General features: G+C 36.8%; 1 protein-coding gene across 2 annotated transcripts in view; it reads right to left on the bottom strand.

Moving 5' to 3' along the window:
• ULK4 (unc-51 like kinase 4) overlaps positions 1-21,998 on the bottom strand; it is a 397,936-nt gene that overhangs the window by 295,595 nt on the left and 80,343 nt on the right. For both annotated transcript variants that reach the window (XM_074945513.1, XM_074945514.1), the window contains exons 18-20: positions 19,404-19,511; positions 15,580-15,663; positions 2,572-2,733 (exon numbers count right to left, since the gene is read on the bottom strand). In XM_074945513.1, coding sequence (XP_074801614.1) covers positions 2,572-2,733; positions 15,580-15,663; positions 19,404-19,511 — 354 coding nt within the window. The remainder of the gene's footprint in view (positions 1-2,571; positions 2,734-15,579; positions 15,664-19,403; positions 19,512-21,998) is intronic.

The following is a 21,998-nucleotide window of genomic DNA, read 5'->3' as shown; positions in this document are numbered from 1 at the left end:
CTGACACTAGCCAGAGTCCCTCCTGGAGTTGGTTGTGTGTGTGTGTGTGGAGGTGATCTCTGGTAAGCTTATTAGCACACTTGTAGCTTTTTTGTTTGTTTGTTTGAATGTGTTTTCTCTGTAAGAATACATGTGCTTGCTTAGAAAGATTTGTGTGGTAACATATCTGTGGGCAATTATGCTGTTTATAGCCTCGGAAGAGAAACAAAGCAGGCCCGCTTAGGCAGTCTGAGTTGCTGTGGAATTCACAGTTTAAACTGGGAACTATGCAGCCTGGTCAGGAGGGAGAGAGATGAGAGTCTCCGCCCAAGAGAGGTGACAGCTGAGGAGCCAGGAGCCTAGAGTGGGTGCCCTTGTTGGACCATGGAGGAAGAATACAGGTGCAGTTGCCCTGAATTGTAACCGTACTACTTCAGGAATTTCTTGTGTAACTCACTACAAATGTGGCAGAAAAATTCTACCTAACCCATTACTGTTAAGGTTAATATTCCTTTGCTCGTGGATTTTAGAGGTGCTAAAACCAGGTTTATAATAGAACCCTCAGCAGCAGCAATAGTAGAATAGCTATTGACCTCTCCAATAATCTAATAAAGTTTAAAGCACTCAAACATATTTCAAAGGAATCCAAAAGCTTTCACAATTTTGGACTTGGACTCCACAAAACCAGTGGCAACTTCTGGCATAGAAAATATATACTTTAATCCTCCAAGGACAATATTGAGCTCTGTAAGGTATAAGTGTAAAATCCCATCCTAAACAACAGCAACCACAATATTCCAAAAGTTGATAGCACTTCTGCAGGCTCTTTTTTTTTTTTTTTTTTTTTTTTTTTTTTTTTAAAGGACAATATTTCTTGTGCCATGTTGGCTTATTTTTAATTCTCTCTCATGTCTTTATTAACATGCTGCTACATTTCTCTAATTGCACACCCACTATATTAGTGACACAGGAAACAGCTGGGAATCCAACAATACCCTCAAATTCCAAACCACAGCAACAAAAAGCAGTTTCACACTGAATATAGTGGCTGCTAATGTAGTTTTTGTCCATTCCTCCAGTTGTTCTTCCAACCAACAGGGGTGAAAAATCTTGGGTAATACCTTAAAAAATATTGCCAACATACTATGAAATTTATAAAGTTTTAAAAAATGATTGTACTTTATATTTTACAGGCTGTTCCATAGCTAACCCAAGGGCATTTATACACCTCCAAAATGATTGTCTATAATGAAGGCTTAGGCCCCAGAACAGGCCCTAGGACATCTGGGTACAATTCCTAGTTCCATCACAGACTTCGTGGGTTATGTTGGCAATTCACAAGCTCATTTTTCCTCAGTTCCCAATCTTCTGTTGCATGTTGCATCCCTTCCTCCCACCATTTATCTATTTTGTCATATTTAGCTTGTAAACTCTTCAGGGCAGGGACTGTCTCTTAGTATGTGTTTGTTACAGCATCTAGAACAATGGGACACTGATTTTTAACTGGGTCATCTACTCTCTTCTGTAATATTAACAGTAAATTATAATAATACTCTACCCCTCTTCCCAAAACAATTAAAGGCTGTATTGTAGCACTGTGGGAATTTTACAGATTCCTTGGAAGACAGAACCCTTTGAATACTGGTTACAGACAGTGCAGTAAAGCATGAGTCCAACAGACAATTATGAACTCATGAGGCATATGTCCAATATTAGCTTTCAACATTAGGATGTACTCAGCATCAATTATAAGTCATCTCAGTGAAATGAGTAGAACACGAACAAAGGTAGAGCGAAAATTATTAGCCACAGTGGTAGAGAGGAGTAATATTATGTTGGCAGAGCAATGCAAGTCAAACAGTTTTGAGGCTTTTTCCAGGTCAGAGCAAAACTTTAAAACATTAGTAAGATTCATTAATTAGCAATATATTTGTCACAAGGCTCCTTTTGCTTAAAAGTCAACTGAAGTCAACTTCTATCTGTAAGCAAATTAAGGTTTGTTGACTTTGCATATAAGAAAAGAAATTTCTGTCTTGCAAAACCCATACAGTAGTCATCATTACACAAGTAAAAGCACTGCATTTGCCTACAGAACTAATACTAAAGGTATGTTTACACTGCAACTGAAGGATTGATTGTAGCACCCATACGCACACCCATGCTAGTTTTAATCTAGCTAGCAATGGTAACAATAGTAGTAAAGACTCGGTGGCCCAGGCTTTAGCACAGGCAAGCAACCAGAGTACCCAGACAGACTTGTACTCTGGTTGCAAGCCCATGGTGCCACATCTTCACTACTATTGTAACCTGTGCCCACAAGATTAAGGCTAGCACAGGTATGTCCACCTGTGCTACAATCACACTTTCACTTACAGTGTAGACATACCTTAAGAAAGCAATGTTCCTACAAAACTAACAGATTGCTGAATACTTATCATACAGTTTTAGAAATATATGCAGAAATACAAAATGTTAACATGTCACATATGAAAATAATATTCAGACATTTCAATATATGTACAGAATGCTCTCTCAAGCTTTTCAAATCAATAATACCAGAATATTTAGATGTTTTGAGAGGAAGCTCCTTACCAAAATAGCTGTTATCCTCAGAGAATCTACAGTGGAATGTGTGAAAAGGTACCATAACACTGGTCCAATTTCTCCTGTAATAAATCCCTGTGCATGAAAAGAATCAGTGGTGCAAACATTTTCAACAATCTTCGCCGCCATATGATTCACAACACGTTCTTCCTAGAGGGGAAAAAAGGCATTTTATATTAACTACTATTGTCGATCTCTGACTTTACTTTTCTGAACTATCTAAATAAAAGGCAAACACAGGAAAATAATTTGTGTTGTCTGAATACTGCTTCTTAATCTTGTTACAGAGATATCAGGACAAATATGGGAAATCCTAAGGGAATAAGTCATTTCACAAGAAAATTCAACTACTTTGAAATATGAAGTTCATGTTCCCCTCCTCCCCTTTGTCTTGTACTGTAAATAAATCCAAGGAAATAATAGAAATAATATTTAAAACTGAGTCTTTCATCTCCAAGTGATCACTCTGAATCCAGCATAGGTCAGTAATGAATGAAAGTGGTTACTGTGTCATGAGCATTCAGCTCTACATGAAGATGTGTTCATATCACAGAATTTGCCAATAAGAATGCCAGTTATTATCAGGACGTTAACAAAAGGGTCAAGGACTTAAGAGTAATTAAATTTCCATGCCTATCAACACTAAAGGTGATTCTACCATGACAAGGTTCAGGCATATAGGTGAGGCAGTGCATGGCAGATTGCGTTGCCATTACCCCAGTGCACTTTTTCTATGGATATACAGAGGACACTTTCCAGGGCTTTCAATCCACCATCTTTACTAATAAGTTTATGTAAGAATTTATTTTAATTAAAAATTTACATTACTTTCCATTCAATAATTATTGGTCAAGTCAAACATGTATCATATGTCTCATGTTTGGCATGGAGGGAAAGGATAGGAAACATTTACTGGAATATGGAAGTGCATATTGTAAGTGCTGCATATATACATGTCATACTTCAGCAGTCTGGGAAATTAGTACTATCCTATAGTTAACTAAGTCTGAGATCCCATTCCATTTTAGTTTTTCTTTCAGTTGCTTTATAACTTTCTCAAATTTCTCCACAGCCAATTTTTTTTCATGCTTAGTCTCAGCCAAAAGATTAATCTTTTGGAAGGTTTTAGTGAAATTAGTTCAGCCATTTTTGAATTATAAGAACATGAAAAATAGTCTAATTTTTCATGGGTTCTTAATTTCTGCACCTACATAGCTATTACTATCAGAAGCTAGAAATTTCAAATTTAACCTATTTTATAGTTTTTCATTGACAAAAGAAACACAGTTTTACGTACAAAAATTGTTTTAATCTAAAATTTATGGTTTTAATCTAAAATTACTTTAATCTAAGAAATATGTTCAGCCATCAGTTTGCCAAGTGTCCCCATGAGTTCTACTTCACCAAAATAATTCCATTGCCACAGATAGCAAGATTGTCATAGTTACCATGCAATGTCATATTTTCTTTCACAAATGCTACACCTCTGTCCCATTTCTGATTTATCTGAGTGCATGCCCTCAGATATCAGGTCTTGCGTGCCTTTACCACTCCAGGGGTGGAATTACACAGCTCTTCCAGTCTTAGATTAGGCCCTGGATTACAGCACCCTGTGTACTGAATGTGTTTGCCCAACAGGTCCACCTGGGTTTGGCACCTGTGCTGGGAGTCTGTGATCAGTGATGAATATAGTGACCAGAAATATTCTTCTTAAACCAAAATATTGTTTAACAGTAAGGACACAACCCATTTAGAGGAAACTAAGATGACAGTCTACACGTATGTCTATTTTAACTAAAATCTTACAGTCACCTGATGGTAAGCTAGGCAGGCCTATCTTCTTCAAAAACCACAGAGTGCTTGCCTCTGAGTCCAGCTGCTCCTCAAACAACATCTTGACTACCTCTCTCCCCTTTCTTGAAATCCTCATTCTGCAGGACATAGATCAACCACTAAATGTTTAGGATTAACAAAAAAGTTCTCCATGGGTCAGGTTATTCCATAACTGTCCTTTCTTGGACCTTGAAAATGTGGTATTGACCACTGAGACACACAGGACAGTGAACTAACTGGACCACTGCTTTGATCTAGTACAGCAATCCCTAAATTCTTGGGCCACATTGTTACTTCCTATTCCATCCCCTTTGTGCTTTCTGAATCTTATTGTCATAAGCATTTGCAGGAACAGGCACCACGTAATTTTAAATGAACAAACAGAATAAAGATAATAATCCATGTACACTGTCCATGCAAATAACTGTTCTCTTGTCTATTTCTAAACTTTTAGGAAAATAAATTATGTCAAAATAATGCTGATCAATGAAGGACCTTATCTTGCAACAATTTGTGTTCTGGATAACTCCTATTGACTCTATCCAAAGGTTTACCTGAATACAGACTGAATAATCAGATGCTATATTTTATAAACAGATCATTTACCAAACAGAAATTGAAGACAGAACATGTGATATTTTTCCTCATTGTCCACGACATCATTTTCCAGCTCTAACTGTGAATAAGCAAAGTCTTTCAACACTGACTAAATGCGACTGATGAATTGGTCAAGTTAATTTAAATACAAGTAAGGAGGACAATAGATGTACTCCAGAGATTTAGTTTGTTTAGTCTATAGCACACTCAGTCTTCACAAATAATGTACCATAATGGCGTTATTTATTTCTCTCTTATATTATTCTGCACTTTATCCTACCATCTCATTCCCTTTGGATTTCTGACATTTATATGTCCACAGTCATCACCGCCACCAACTGCGAGCAACAATAATGAAGTTTTCATGTCATTAAAAATATATTCCTAACTATCTCCTTCCTCTACTGATCATCAGTGTTTAATTTTTAAACATATAAGACTAAAAAGATGTATGTGGGAATTTAGTATAATTCTTATTAAAAGAAACTTTCTTCATAAGTGTCATATTAATTTGTTACCACTGTCTAAACTTCAGTTCTACTTCAACAAGAACAATTTACTCATGGGCCTGATTCTCATCTCAAACCAGTTTTACATGGATATAACACAACTGAGTTAATGGATTTACTTCTCATTTACAGAGTTGTAAATCAAAGGAGAATTAGCTCCCAGCCTTAAAAGTTTTGTTAGTGTACCATACTGTACAGTAGACAACCATTTAAAAACTCATATACAAGTGCACTTTTATCAAAATTAAGCTTCTTGACACTTATTTCTCAGATATTTTTGTCTGCAAATAACAATACAATCTTTTTCTTTAAATTTCAGTTTAAATGATTTTCTGAACTGCAGGGGTGAAAAAAAATGCATGCATTTACAATATGAACTGTACATATTCAAAAGATTTATAGCAGTATTAATTCTTTCTTACATACCAATGATTATTAGGCACACAAACTGAGGCTCCTGTGTCGCTTGAAATAAGTAACACCACATTTAATTATAATACCATAAATAAGCCATAACCAAAGCATTATGCAGCAGAGAATGGTTATTATGAATGCTAACAGATCTTCAGCAATATCCAGATGCAGCTATCCTTAGCAAAATTTTGTCCCTCAAAAGCATGCTTTATCTTGTACTTTTTAGCCAGTCCTAAGATGACTCATGCCCTGTACCAGATAACCACAGTCATTCTTATATCTTGGCTGGAAAGGGTCATGTATTGTCACAGTGCTCTATCAACTCAATGAGGCTTTCAGATTAATTCAATTTGCTGCCACCTGAGATTGGCTCCCTTAGCCCCTCTGGGACCTGTTCTCAAATACTGTATAAGCAACAAGCCTTGTACCATTTTCTGCTTACTTAACTCTTGGGAAAGGAAGCCTGAGCTAAACTAATATTTGGCCTCAACTGAAGGATTTATCTTGTCATGTTATCAGGACATAAGCTATGTTAGTTGAAAAAAATGGATCTTCAAGATACGATTGAAGAGCTTTCGTACACCAGATAACCTGCCAGTATCATGAACCATAACAGCATTAATAATAGCAATATTAAAAAAACAACACGATCAGATTTTCTCAGATTCCAAGCAGTTTTACAAAAGAGCACTAAAAGATATAGGGCCTGATTTTCAGAGGCACTAAGCACTTCTGGTTCCCACTGACTTAAAATACAGTTGTGGGTGCTGAGTACATCTGAAAATCAGGCACACATAACGGAGAAAGCAAGTACGAATAAGGTGAATATATCTGAAAATGCAATGGTAAGCTTCCTTTTCATTCAACATTTAAAAGGAATTAAGGAATTAAAGGTATAAAGAGGTCAATATTTACATTTGGGTAAATAACTGATTTTACTCTATCTTGTTATTTATTTTGGTTGTGGAAGAGCCAACAGCATATTAAAAGCTTTCCTAAACACTGAGAAAGAACATAAAATCTAAAAGCAGTGTACTTTTCATTAACGTCTTCAATTTTGGATAATATATCTTATTAAGATAGACACATATATATATATAAATATATATATACACACACACAGAAACACACACACACAGATCTTATATATGTAGAATATCATTTATATAAAAAAACATTAAAATTTCAAATACTAATGTCGTGTGATTACAGAAGCAAATTGGTTCCAGAGTGGTAGCCAAACTGGAAACAGATTCAGGAAATAAGAACTTATTCCAGCATCTTTCTAATCAGTTGCTAGAACACCTTTAAACAAAGATGAAAGATGGAAAATTAGAAGATGTACACACACTCTAATATATTAAAGCCATATCATGAAAGAATTAACTTTTATTCTTGAGTATTCAGGATTATAGAAATCAAAATCTTCATTTTGCTGTGAGTTGTAATTACACATTCTTCACTGAAAAAATAATCTGACAAGATAGAGAGAGTAAAAGATTTACTTTTACTTTAAGAAAAATAAAACAAGAATTTGGCTCTAAATTCGGGAATGGACATCTAAAAAAGGAATAACGAGGACAGTAAACACCGCCCAGTCTGTCCCCTCGGTCTGACGCACTCGGTCCTTCAGCAGCCCAAAGATAAGGGTCATAATGGTATTCCCGTCCCCCCTTTTCTTTTCCCCTCCAACTTTATTGCAATAAAAAACGGCCTTGCTCAGGTAATGAGCTTTACTTTTAAGTCGATTGGTCTCAGCATGGACACAGGACTTCACTGCAGCAAACGGACTGGCGCCTTAGCTCTTTAATGATATTTAATGAAATTTATATATATTTAATGATAAATATATATATTTCAACAACACTACAGGGCCAACTGATGTAAACAGAAACAAGGAAATTAAATGTCAAGAAGGAAATTTTCTTCTTAACCCACCATTCCGTACTGTATTTGAGCACATACTATGTGAAAGATTACCAAGTCACAGCACATAAAAGGGAAAGAAAAAGAAAAAAAGAATACAAGACACCCTTGGAAGTCTATTGTACAACTTAACTATTCTTCAAGTTAGAAAGTTTTTCCTAATATCTAATCTCCTTTGCTGCAGATTAAGACCATTACTTCTTATCCTAACTTCAGGAAACAAAGAAAACAATTGATCACAATCCTCTTTATAAGAGCCCTTAACATATTTGAAGTCTGTTATCAGGTCCTCCCGTCTTCTTTTTTCAGGACTAAATATGCCCTGTTTTTTTTTTTAACTTTTCCTTAGACTAGTTTCAGAGTAGCAGCCGTATTAGTCTGTATTCACAAAAAGAAAAGGAGTACTTGTGGTACCTTAGAGACTAAATAAATTGGTTAGTCTCTAAGGTGCCACTAGTACTCCTTTTCTCATAGACTAGGTTTTCTAAACCTTTTAGGATTTTTGTTGCTGTCTTCTAGATTCTCTCCAGTTTATCCACATCTGTCCTGAAGTGTGGCACCCAGATCTGGACACAGTACTCCAGCTGAGGCCTCACCAGTGCTGAGTAGAATGGAACAATTACCTCCCATGTCTTGCATATGCCATTCATATTAATATACCTCTGAATGATATTAACCTTTATTGCAGCTGAATCACATCGTTGACTCATATTGTGTCTGTGATCTGCTCTAAGACAGATCTTTTTCAGCAGTACTTACCACCTAGCCAATTATTTCCCATTTTGTAGTTGTGCATTTGATTTTTCCCTCCTAAATGTAGTACTTTGAACTTGTCTATATCAAATTTCATCATGTTGATTTCAGATCAATTCTCTAATTTAATTTTTTAAAATTTTGAATTCTAATCCTGTCCTCCAAAATGTTTGAACCCCTCCCAGTTTGGTGTGTCATCTGCAAATTTTATTAGCACACTCTCCACCCCATTTTCCAAGTCAATAATGAAAATATTAAATAGTTCTGTACCCCAGTAGATACATCCTCCCGCTCTGACAGCAAACCATTGATAACTTACTCTTTGAGTACAGTCTTTCAACCAATTGTGCACTCACCTTATAGTAATTTCATTCAGACCACATTTCCCAAGTTTCCTTTAGAGAATGTCATGTGGGACTGTGTCAAACACCACACTAAAATCAAGATATATCATGTCTATGGCTTCCCCTATCCACTAGACCAGTAACTCTGTCAAACAAGGAAATTATGTTGGATTGGCATGAATTGTGCTTGAAAAACCCTCAGTGGCTACTCCTTATAAACATATTTTCTTCTACAAATTGATTATTTAATAATTTGTTCCAGTATCTTTCCAGGTATCAAAGTTAGGCTAACTGGTCTATAATTTCCCTGGTCATCTTTGCTTCCCTTTTTAAAAGATAGGTACTGTGTTTGCCCTTTTACAGTCCTCTGGGACCTCACCTATCTCCAGGAGTTCTCAGACATAATTACTAATGGTTCCAAAATTGCTTCAACTGCTTCCTTAAGCCTCCTAGGATGAATTTCATCAGGCCCTACCAACTTGAATACATGTAATTTATCTAAATAATTTTCAACTTGCTCCTTCTCTATTTTGGCTTTTGTTCCTTCCATCTTCTTGTTAATATTAATTGTGTTGAGTATCAGTCATCGTTAAACCTTTTAGTGAAGACAAAATAGGCATTAAACACCTCAGTCTTCTCAATCTCATCAGGTATTCGCTCTCCTTCCCCTCTGAGTAGAGAGCCTATGCTTTCCTTAGTCCTTTTTCTTGCTCCTAGTGTATTTTAAAAACCTCTTCTTATTCCCTTTTGTGTTCCTTGTTAGGCATAACTAATTTTGTGCCTTAGCCTTTCTGATTCTGTGCCTACATGCTTGTGCTATTCTTTTTTTACTCCTCCTTAGCAATTTGTCCGCGTTTCCACTTTTTGTAGAATTCCTTTTTGATTTTCAGTTCATTAAGGAACTCCTGATGGAGCCATAATGGCCTCTTACTATTCTTATCTTTCCTTTGCATCAGGATGGTTTGCAGTTGTGCCTTAATATTGTCTCAAGAAATTGCCAGCTCTCCTGAACTCCTTTTTCCCTTAGATTTTATTTCACGGGACCATACCTACCAGTTCTCTGAGTTTGTTAAAATCTGGGTTTTTTTAAGTCCATTCTCTTTATTGTGCTGCTCTCACTCTTTCCTTTCCTTAGAATCATGAAATCTATCGTTTCATGATCATTTTTACCCAAATTGCCTTCAACCTACAGATTCACAGCCAATTCCTTCTTGTCAGTCAGAATCAAGTCTAAAATGGCTGTCCCCATGGTTTCATCCTCCACTTAATGAAATAAAAAGTTGTTCCCAATATTTTGCAAGAATTTACTGAAAAAGACTTGGTGGCATAAATCTCATGACTGAAATATAAGTATGGGGGTTATAGCTTATTTAGGAAGGACAGGTGGGGGATAAAGGAGGACATGTTGCATTATACATCAAGTGTATGTGTGTGTGTGTGTGTGTGTGTGTGTGTATATATATATTATATTATATACATACATACATACACACACATACACACACACACACACACACACACACTTGTTCTGAGGGCCAGAAAGTTGAGAGGTAGATCAGTTGAAAGTCTCTGGGTAAAGATAGAAGGGGAAAAATCAGGGTTGACATCATGATGGGGTCTACTATAGACAATCAAGTCAGGAAGCGGACGTGGTAGAGGCATATCTAGAACAAACAATAGAAATATACAAAACACAAGACCTAGTAGTAATGGGGGATTTTAACTACTCAGACATCTGTTGGAAAAGTAATTGGCAAAACAGATCTGTGATGCCACTTAAGTCATAATTTAGTTTATGTACCAATACTTCCAGTTCTTTCTGTCTATTCCCCATAATCCCTATATTTCAGTATAATCAAAGATGTTGAACAGATTCCCCCACTGATTTCCCTTTTATTTCTCATATGACCCTACTGTAATTTTCCATTTCCTCCCTGTCTAGTACTCTGTTATGGTTGCTTTTTTATATTTACCTGTGGGCTTCATAAGCATAGATCAGATCACATTAATAGTCCATGGCGGAACCAGATCTCTCAATGATGGGATACAAGTTAGATAATTTTTTCACAAACCTTTTAACTGTATTATACACAGATAGTGATCGGTCATAAATCAAAACATGATAAACTGAAAGAGCCACCAAATGAACTCTTAAAGACAAATTAAAGAGCCCCTCACACTTCAAATACATTATATATTCCAAAACGCAGAACAGACGTTGTAAATGGTGAGCCAGATTTTTTCATTTAAAAAAAAAAATCTAAACCATTTCAAACAACATTTCGTCACAGATTGTTTTCTAGAATTAAGCAATATATTCTGACTAATGACAAACAAGTTGTTCAAGATTATTCAGAGTCCGATAGGCCAGGATGTTAGATAGAGAGATTGGGGATCCAGATGAAGAATTTGCCATACTACTGAGAAAACAAGTCTGGAGGCCAGGGGAAAAAAAATCTGTAAACTCCCTCCAACAGCTGAAGCAGGTCTGCATACTATTGCTGTCTCTGCCATGCTAAAGCAATCAGGACCAACTCTTGCCTTATCCTTCTTATCTTCCTCATCACCAACTGAATTAATGGAAAAGTGGGGAAAGCATAAAGGAGGTCCTTTCACCACTGCCTCAGGAAAGTGTTCAAGATGGACTCGCTGCTCTTTCCCACACTTAACAGAAAAGACTACTCTTTTTCTTGAGCTTGGTTGCAAGCAGATCCACAATGGGCCAACCCCAACTGGAGATGATCTCTTGTACCATCTGGTCCTTCAGAGGCCACTTGTGCATCTGAGAAATTTCTCTACTGAGCTCATCTGCCAATACATTACTGTCCCCTGCTAAACAGATAGACATTGTGTAGAATGCACCAGTTGTGAACACGATGACTGCAATGGTAACCCATGTCCAACATACAAAAGAAGGTACTCTTTTATAGAAGGCTTATAGAGCTGAGGCTAAAGGAAGTAGAGCATAAGGCTGACCACGAATGAAGTTGAGAGATGCAAATTTGAGGGATTTAAGAAACTTAAATCCTCTCATACTGATTCTTGCCAAAGGAAGAAGACTTGTAAGGGGCTGTAAAAATGTAAGTCCATTCCATACATCATCCTAAGACATGGGAATCTGCTGCTGTAATCATGAAATAAAGAATAATGCTACCAAGACAATTACTCCCCACAGTAAAATGGTTGGCTCAAACTGTGGCTGAAAAAAAGGCATATGGTGGCATTTCCAAATACCGACTGCCTTGGCACACAGGAGAGGAGACAGGGCACTGCCTTGCTTGCTTACAGATGTAATACAGGGCCAACTATATTGTCCATCGTTATCTGTACAACTTTCCTCCTTATTTGAGAAAGAAAAGATCTGAGAACCAGGTGAAGTTGCTTTCAGTTCTAAAACATTTATCTGAAAATTCTGTTCCTGAAATGCCCAGTGATCTCAAACTATCAGAGAACCCAGATGAGCTCACCATCCATTGTCTGATGTGTTAGGATATAGATATTCAGGCCTGTCTGTAAAGGCCTATACTCTAAGAATTTAGGTGTATTCTTATCACTTGGCTAGTTATAGAGGTACAAAAGAGAATCAAAATCACTGTCTGCCGGTGTAAGGGCCTTTTCTTACTGTGACAGTTTGAGGCCCTGTTCTTAGGCTAAGGCCTTTGGCTAAGCAGCAGAGGCAGCCATAAGCTAGGAAGCGACCGGTCACATCCTCACATTCCAAACTAGTCACATTGAAAGAAGGTGCTATTGGGCTGTTAGGAATACAATCCTGTCCTGATAATGCCTATCACCTCCAGAGAAAGGGAAGTGCCTAGAAAATGTAAAAGGAAACAGCTCCTGTCTGGCAAGAACTCACTTATCAATACTGGGATGTGAAATCCTCACTTCTGTATTGTTTTGTCATTATAGTTCCCACTTTGCTATTGTTTGTCTGTATAATCTCTGTCTGGTTCTGTGATTGTTCCTGTCTGCTGTATAATTAATTTTGCTGGGTATAAACTAATTAAGGTGGTGGGATATAATTGGTTACATAATCATGTTACAATATGTTAGGATTGGTTAGTTAAATTTCAGGAAAATGATTGGTTAAGGTATAGCTAAGCAGAACTCAAGTTTTACTATATAATCTGTAGTCAATGAGGAAGTGAGTGGGCGTGGGTGGGTGTTTGTGGGGGAGATGGGAACAGGGAATGGGGGTAAGGAAATTGGAACCATGTTTTGCTAAAGGGGGAAATGGGAACAGGGAATGGGAGTAAGGAAATTGGAATAATGTTTGGCTAAGGGCAGGAATGGGAACAGGGACACAGGTGTAAGGCTCTGTGGTGTCAGAGCTGGGAAGGAGGATACTAAGGAAGGAAACTGGAATCATGCTTGCTGGAAGTTCACCCCAATAAACATCGAATTGTTTGCACCTTTGGACTTCGGGTATTGTTGCTCTCTGTTCATGCGAGAAGGACCAGGGAAGTGAGTGGGTGAAGGAATAAGCCCCCTAACATGATGCATTGAGGTTACTGTGGCAAATGAAAAAAGGGAACTGAACAGGACACCTTTGAGAATATTCGCTCCGTTTGTCCTCCACATCAAAAAAATAAAAAAATATCCTGAGGCATAGTGACTAGCATGAGAAGAATGTCCAGTTTTGGCTTGTAAACTTGAGCCATCCACCGTTGCATTGGCCTCGTTCTGAGGAATGCACATGGAATAACATAAATAGACACTGCCATGAGACCTCTTAGACCCAAATAGAAAATTACTTTCTGGGTCTGATGACACAGAATCTCTGGAATACCATCACTACCCCAAATCTTTCCTCTGGAAGGAACGCTCTTTCTGCTACCAAGTCCAGTATAGCTCCTATAAAATGGATTCTCTGACTTAGACATAAATTGGACTTTTTGATATTCAGAAGTAGTCCTAATCCATAAGTACGGAGCAGCACCTGAATATGAGCTAGCAAATCTTCACATAACAGAGCCTTCAGCAGCCAATCATCTAACTATGGGTAAACAAAGATACCCTATTTTCTTAGATGCGTTGCTACTACAGAACGACACTTAATATAGACCCTTGGCACTGTAGAAAGGCCAAATGGAAGAACCTCGTACTAAAAATATCTCTGTGCCATCACAAAATAGAGGTACTTCAGATGATTTAGCCAATTAGAGTTATGGAAATATGCATCTTTTAAATTGAGAACTGAAAACCAATCCATACTTCAAAGTGATGGAATTATGAATGCTAGGGTTAAAGTTCCAAACCAAACTTCCAGAAGAACTTGTTCAACTTTCTTAAATCTAAGATTGGACAGACCACTTCACTGTCTGGTAATTAGCCACCCTAATACCTAAGAATGTGTTGATTTATTTCTATTTATACATAAAGCTCAGGTCTATTGAATGAATACATGCATATCATGCAAACACACAACGTCTCTCCAGAGCAGGATCTTTGCACTGTGGTGGCACAGAAAGCCTCAAAATCTGTGGTATTGCTTTGTCTTCAGTGATAAGACCTTCATTTGCACGACTGTCAATTCAGGAAATTTCATGAGCACTATATTCACTAGAAAAAAAAATTGAAAAAACTAATATCCAGATAAATTCTCAGTGAAACTTAATATATTTCAGGATTTAGAATTTATTTTACTGTACAGGAATAAATTAATGTTCCTTTGAATGCCTCCGTTTTGTTTCTATGCCATGGATATCTATAGATAGAAAGAAGTCTCCCTTTGCTAAGATGACATTTACATGGTTTATAACAACCATGTCTTGGAGTGACATCTTACTATGTATCCACTACTACTGGCTGGAAAGAGTCCAAAAAACAATCAGTTGTGTGTTCTTGGCCGCTTGACGATTTGGAGATTTTCTATGCATCTGGAGATTTCCTCCATTAAGTACAATCTGTAAGCAATAAAGATCTCAAAAGAAATGTACTTATCTTGATTCCCACCCCCAGTAAGGAATGTTTTCAGCCTTTGGCTTTCCCTTGGGCAATTGGTCTTAAACAAACAGTAAATGCCAACCTTGTATGTGGCTCTGCTCAATTCTTTTTCATTTTGTGAGTGGGGACCATAAATGTGTTCTTTTCTTTTCTTTTGTAACAAAGCAAAGTTGTCACAATAGAAATTAACTATAAGACATATAATATATATAGCAAAAAAAAGTGTTTAAAGTTTACTACTTTTGGGCCTCAAAGGACACTGATGACCTGACAAGATGATGGAGTGTTTAGAGCCTTGTATATCAATTTTTTTAATCAGACTGGCAGAAAAAAAAGATCTGTGCAAAAAATAAACTGTAGCAAGGGTTGTACTAGCTCACCAAACAATCCTCAAAAGAAATCCATAACATGAATAAATTCAACATTTACATCATAGAAATTCTTTATTTACTATCTTGTAACCAAAATCATGTATAAATGTTGGGTATACGAGAAAGCTACTTCATTTTTGCAATCTACTACTACTGTGTAGGTCATGGTCGTATCACGATTATTTAAATTCAGGAGCAATACTTCACTGACAATGTACTGCAGTGCTTTAGGCTACAGTCATCTCACAATGCCTGAAGGGTTATTACAGTGGAGAAATTCTGAGGACAATAAAAGATCCTTACCCCTTCCCGAAGGCACCTCATTAGCACAGTGTAAGCAGCCAAGGGAACGACCCAGCATTCTCTGGAGTGCACCTTTTTTTCTTCCTGTAATGAAGTAGAAGAATCAGCAATGAAGCTAACAGCAGAAATGATATTAACCCCTTAATTAAAAAAATCATAATATCTCAGCCATGAAAGATACACCCATCAGATTTTAAAAGGTTAATATACAGACGTCAACTGAATAAAATCTAGAAGATAGATTAAATTCTGGAACAAAAGTTGAATTTAATATTTTGGATTTTTATGGCACAAAAGTTGATTTTTATTATATTGTTGAAGCATGCTTTAAAATTCCTAGGAGTATTTGTCCTGAGGTTTGTATTTTTCATTGGCTCAATGTAATTCACACTCAAAACCAGTCCCTACAATCTCGGCAATCATTTTGATTAATTCGTTACCTGTTTCTAAAGTATTAAAAATAGAAAAAAATTTTAAAGAAGTGATTACATTTAAATTATACCTAGAAATACATTTGCTTACTGTCTCTCAATTTAAAAAAGTTTTTAAAGAAAATTTGTTTTTGAAAAATATACAGAAGTTATAAAGAGTAGCTTATTCAAGACCCAGTATGGAGCACTTGGAAATCTGCTATTTATCTAGATAGAAGTAACAATATTCCAGAATCCTTACATACCTGTCCTATTGGAATAGTCTTGTTCCCTTCACTAAAATGAGAATATTATTCCACTATTAGTGGTAAATGGACTGTTGCTTTTTTTTTGTTTTGTTTTTTTGTTTTAAGTAGCATATTACAAATTGTCAGGTAAACAGAATGTCATTTGGATTTTCTTAGTATAGAAAGAACCTGTAACATTTCATGAAAACAAATTGCACATTTAGGTGCTAACTTGCATTTGATAGCATATAGGTGCTAGTAACTGCAGGAGAAAAACATTTGCTGGGAAAATTAAAGAGAATAATCTTTTTATGTGCTGTATACTCTAAAAAGCATAGGATGTACAAAGTGGTCAGGTTAACGTTGCAGGAACAACCTTAATTTTCTGTGTCTCCTGACTTTTAGGATTCAATATATAATTCAACATCACCGTTGCATTAATAAGATATAGTAGTTGAAGAAAAGAAATTAATGAATTGTTTTCCATATATTTTCATTTGAGAGGAACACAAATACATACAACCCTAATCAAAAATCAAATACTTAATTTCTTTCATTCCAACATTATCATTTCTTAAACCTGGTTTCATTCAAAGGGAGAATAAAGTTTAAGTTAATTGCAAAGAGCTTCAATAGAGAAGCTGAGTTTTTAATCAATGTCTAATTTTCTTTGAGCTCTATGCCAGCTAACTACCAATTAAAAAGTGTGGTGTAATTTCCCCTGGAACTGACACATGCAAACAGGATAGATTTGTCAAGTTACATGGTGTAACCAGGGGAGATTCAATTTAACTCCAGCCATGGACACCTAACCCTGGGCTACGATGTTCTCTCCCCTGCTTTTTTTTTTTCCAATTTATCTGCAGATATTTATATAGAGATATTCTTCATTTACATTTTTTTCATGTTACTGTTAAAAGAAAATCTGAGATTAAATGCTCAAAGTAACCCCGAACGTTTGAGAAATATTACAAAAAACGTGAAAGGGTGTAAAAGTCATTTCTCGACACTGGCAAGCTGGGTTTTAACTATAGTTTGCCTTTCCCCATCCACTGCAAAAGTGAATAGGGAAAAATAATACGTAACCTTACATTACAGCCCAATCAAGTTCAAGCAGAGGATGGCTTGTAATTCCATAGGAGGAATGAGGGCTTGTCTACACAGTGCCAGCAAAGCACTCTAGAGGGGTGTGATTTGTAGAGTGCTTTAATGCGTTGTGCTCCATGTAGTTCCCTCTGATGTGCTCTCAAAAGTACCTACTTCACGTTAATGTAGTTCTATACCATATTAATTATAAGAGAACATGCACTTGGTCTGTGAAGGATAAAATGTGAATACTTGTGTGTGTGTGTGTGTGTGTGTGTGTGTGTGTGTGTGTGTGTGTTTGTGTGTGTAAGAGAAATTATTAATTGTAACTGGAGTTAACCAATGTTCATATCCACTTTAGATCCTCATTCTGGTCTTGTGCCCTTATGAAATTAATATAGTAATATTCAAAACCTTTAGATAATGTAGTTAATGCATATGCCTCAAGGGAAACAAAGTATAACATGCAATATCCTTTCATGCAATATCCTTCAATATCTTTTTAATCTGAAGTGATCTACATTTCTAAAGAATAAAAACAGAATTCTTAAAAGAAGAAAAAAAGAAGCACATGGGTGTTTAGAAAAATGTCATCTTCTGTTATTACTATTAATAGTATCTCTCTTTCTACAAAAAAGTCAGCATTGTCTAGAAAATGCTACTCCAGGTAATGGTTGGTGCAGAACATTGTTCCTTTTGTTTCTAGCTCGATGGTCCAAATTCAGCCTGTCAGTAATCATCAGAATTTGCTATTTGAAATTACTTGGTCTCAGTTCAGTTCCTAGAGGACAGCTGTTCACATATAAAAAAAAACAGTGTTACAATTGGAACCCATATTGATAGTCTCAGCAGAGGACAATATATGTGAACTACGCATTCAAACTTAAAGATGGTCTCCCTCCTGATAAGTGTTGTAAAACACTGCTGGGGCAGCAAGGGCAAAATGCTACACTGCTGTCTGCATTATACTGTACCTTACCTGTGCACTGAGACAGAGGACCATAATATACTTAACTCTCTATTTCTTGATTTTTGTGCAATAAAAATTGCAGTTAAGTACTCATTTGCTGTTTAACATGCCAGATGCAGGGCAACACTGATCTATCACCACTGAAATGCAGGCAAGGGAATGTTGCATCAGTTAACCAGTGTCAAAATTCACTCACATTCAGGTCACACAGAAAGGCCCATTTATGATGTGGTGGGGAAGGAATTATGTGAGAACAGAGTTGTAAGTATGGAGGGAAATCAGTGATTGTGGAAGAAGCTTTTAACAGCTGGAAAAAGCTTTCAACAATTTATGGGGTTGGTTTTGGGCTTTCATTTTATTTTACTTTTTTTTTTAAAGTAAATCCCCATTCACTGAAAATGTAGAGATAACTTCTGAGAGCTATTTTCTACTGTGCATACAGCACCAGTGGCCCAGTAAAAGCAAGACAGTTGAATAAGGACTACAGGAACAGTCACTGTTCCATAAAAACATTTCTATCCTGCTACCATCATTCTGGATTCTCTCCTTCCAAGGCAGGGAAATACCATTACATGAATTAGAAGCATTAAATGCTTCATTTCAGTTTTAAAATGTCTCTTTCAGCAAGCATAAAGAAACATTTTTAGAAATAACAGAGAGCATTGAGAAGTGTAAACAGGGATAACAGAGAAAAAATAAAAAATCTACAGTGAAAGAGTGTAAGAAATTTAAACAAAGATGTTAAAACTTCTATGATCTGTCCTGGAAATTCACAAAGTAGAGGGGGAATATAAAATGGCAACCAAATAATTCCATGGCCCCTTTAAAAGTTACATTTTATTTCAAGCAAGAGCTTCAGGCATTTCCTTCTCTTAATGGCAATAGCTAATGAGAGAGAGCAAGAGAGAGTGGGCGCAACAGTGTGGGATTTTACAAGACTTGCAAATCCCCTGTACTTTTAATGTCACAGCACTTGAACACATTAAACATTAAAAAGGCCTCCACTTGAGGGTAACAAATGCTAAGAATACCCACATAGGATGTTTACCTTACTTTTGAAAAGGATTTAAAACATTAAAAAGATTTGCAACAATCATTTTATAGACTTACCTGACTGGCTATCAGGTAAAGCACCTCCCCAAGGGCAGGTAAAAGGCATTGTTTCAATTTGCTGTTCCTGAAGTTTTCCCTGATCAGTTCAGTTAGGAGTATGACTGCCTAAAATATAAAATATGATAGGCCTTAATTGGCAACCTTGTCTCAGACAAAACTTACACTGAAAACCAACTGAGATATGCCTGATTCTAATTCTGTAGTCCTCACTCAGGCAGAACTTTCACATTGTAGCTTAAAAATTTCTTCCTGTTCTTCTTTACCAACCTCATTCTATGTGCATGAAACAACTAAGAGGTATTGCCTATACTATAGACAGTAGTGACCCTTAAAGTCAATTGTTTCCAGAAGTTACTGCATGCTATGTACCTGAGATGCTGGGTTATTTTTACATACTTTATATAAGCGGTAATTATGGTATCACAGATACCATGGTGTGTTAACACATGAAAATATCAGCTTTTTCAGGACTACTGTAAAATATATTACCGCTTGTACTACCCTTTTCAGAGGATCAATAAACCATTACCAGCTACAAATCTTGATACACACCGGGAGGAATAAAATTTAATATTTCATATAAATAATAGGGCCTTCCGATTGCATGCTTACCTTCATGATATTTTAAAACGTACAAAAATCAGTACAAGGCTGACCAGCAATTTGAAAACAAGACTGTAGAAACAACTGCATTATCACCACCTTTGGCATGACAAATATACTGTGCACTATTTCACTCTTCCGTCTGTAAATACTTCCTTTTCCATTGCCCTTTAAGAAACCAAAAGTACCTCTTGTTGTCAGTCTGAGGAGAAAGTTCCTATGTTTTGTTTATACCTTTTTAGCTGGGGAACAACTGGTTGCAGACTTTTTTAGCAGTATTTTTATTTTTATTTTTTTTTAAAAAAAAGATTGTATCTCCCAAGACAAGTGTCACACAGTCATTAATTCCAAGATCTTGGATGTCTACTTTGTTTTCAGTACCTGATGGGAAAAGTAAAAGTCTATCCAATGAAGACTAATCATATCTGACCAAACAAATGTACTGGCGATATTCTTTTCATTGTTGAATTCTGATCTAATTTTATGCTTCCATATGGGTAAAGAGTACCCTACCCATGCAGTTTGCTGTGCCACCTTTTTAACATACAAGTAGTAAAGAGAAGGGTCACTCAGAAACTGAGAGACCAGATACGTTTCTTAACGGAGATGGATCTAGGCCTCACCCACAAAAGACAAGACTTAGAGGAAAAAATTGGAAGTGAGTAAGCTGGAGATAGGGCTTCTGGTGGCAGCACTGCAGTCCCAGTGGAAAAATTGTGCAGAAAGGAGTCCCTCTGTAGCTTATTAAGGCACTGGATATAGGAAGGGAGGCTGGTGAAGTCCAGAGCCGCCTGAGTTACTCTCCTGCTCACCCAACTGTAAGTGCAAGTCCAAGTTCCACTGAAGCAGAGCAGTGTGTTAAAAGTCCAGGAGACTAAATTAAATAGCGATACAAAATAATGATCAAATGAGTTAGTATCAGAGGGGAAAAAAAAGAAAATTCTACCTATCAGAAAATATCAGAAGCTTAGGTACCCACGGTATTAGGATTCTTAGGTCTGGAGGATACAGACAACTTATCAGTAAATTTGGACATAGCCTCCCAATTTACAAAATCATATTTATATAATAGTGGCTGCAGATATGCAATGTACATTTGTAATGACAAGGCTGAATAAATCTTTATTCCCATCAAATCTAAGGTCTTACAAATCCACATATAAAGACAAAGTCTCTCATTTGCCACCATCACAGCAAGAGAGTTAGGGGCCGGATGTGAGAGGCACTCAAACCTCTGCATAGGGACATACATTGGTAGATGTGCAGATGAACGAGCCTCTGATAGTGTGGTAAAAGAATAAACGGACACAAATCAGACGTCAAGAATTATAACATTCAAAAACCAGTCGGAGAACACTTCAATCTCTCTGGTTACTCAATTACAGACCTAAAAGTGGCAATTCTTCAACAAAAAACTTCAAAAAACAAACAGACTCCAACGACAGACTGCTGAATTGGAATAAATTTGCAAACTGGACACCATTAATTTAGGCTTGAATAAAGACTGGGAGTGGATGTGTCATTACACAAAATAAAACTATTCCCCCATGTTCCCCCCCCACACACACACACACGCTGTTCCTCACACGTTCTTGTCAACTGCCGGAAATGGCCCACCTTGATTATCACTACAAAAAGGTTTTTTTTCCTCATCTGCTGGTAATAGCTCACCTTACCTGATCACTCTCGTTAGAGTGTGTATGGTAACACCCATTGTTTCATGTTCTCTGTGTACATAAAATCTCCCCACTGTATTTTCCACTGCATGCACCTGATGAAGTGAGCTGTAGCTCACGAAAGCTTATGCTCAAATAAATTTGTTAGTCTCTAAGGTGCCACAAGTACTCCTTTTCTTTTTGCGGATACAGACTAACATGGCTGCTACTCTGAAACCTGTTAAAATCCTTAGGCACAGGAGAGGAGGAATCCAGCACCATGGAGAGATCTGGTGAGGAGGAAGAGGAAGGGAGGGGAGCTAACAGATCTCCT

The sequence above is a fragment of the Natator depressus genome, chromosome 2, assembly GCF_965152275.1.
Source record: "Natator depressus isolate rNatDep1 chromosome 2, rNatDep2.hap1, whole genome shotgun sequence".
NCBI classification, from domain to species: Eukaryota; Metazoa; Chordata; order Testudines; family Cheloniidae; genus Natator; species Natator depressus.
The sequence above is the reverse complement of the archived record's forward strand: the minus strand, read 5'-3'. Positions and strand labels throughout refer to the sequence as shown.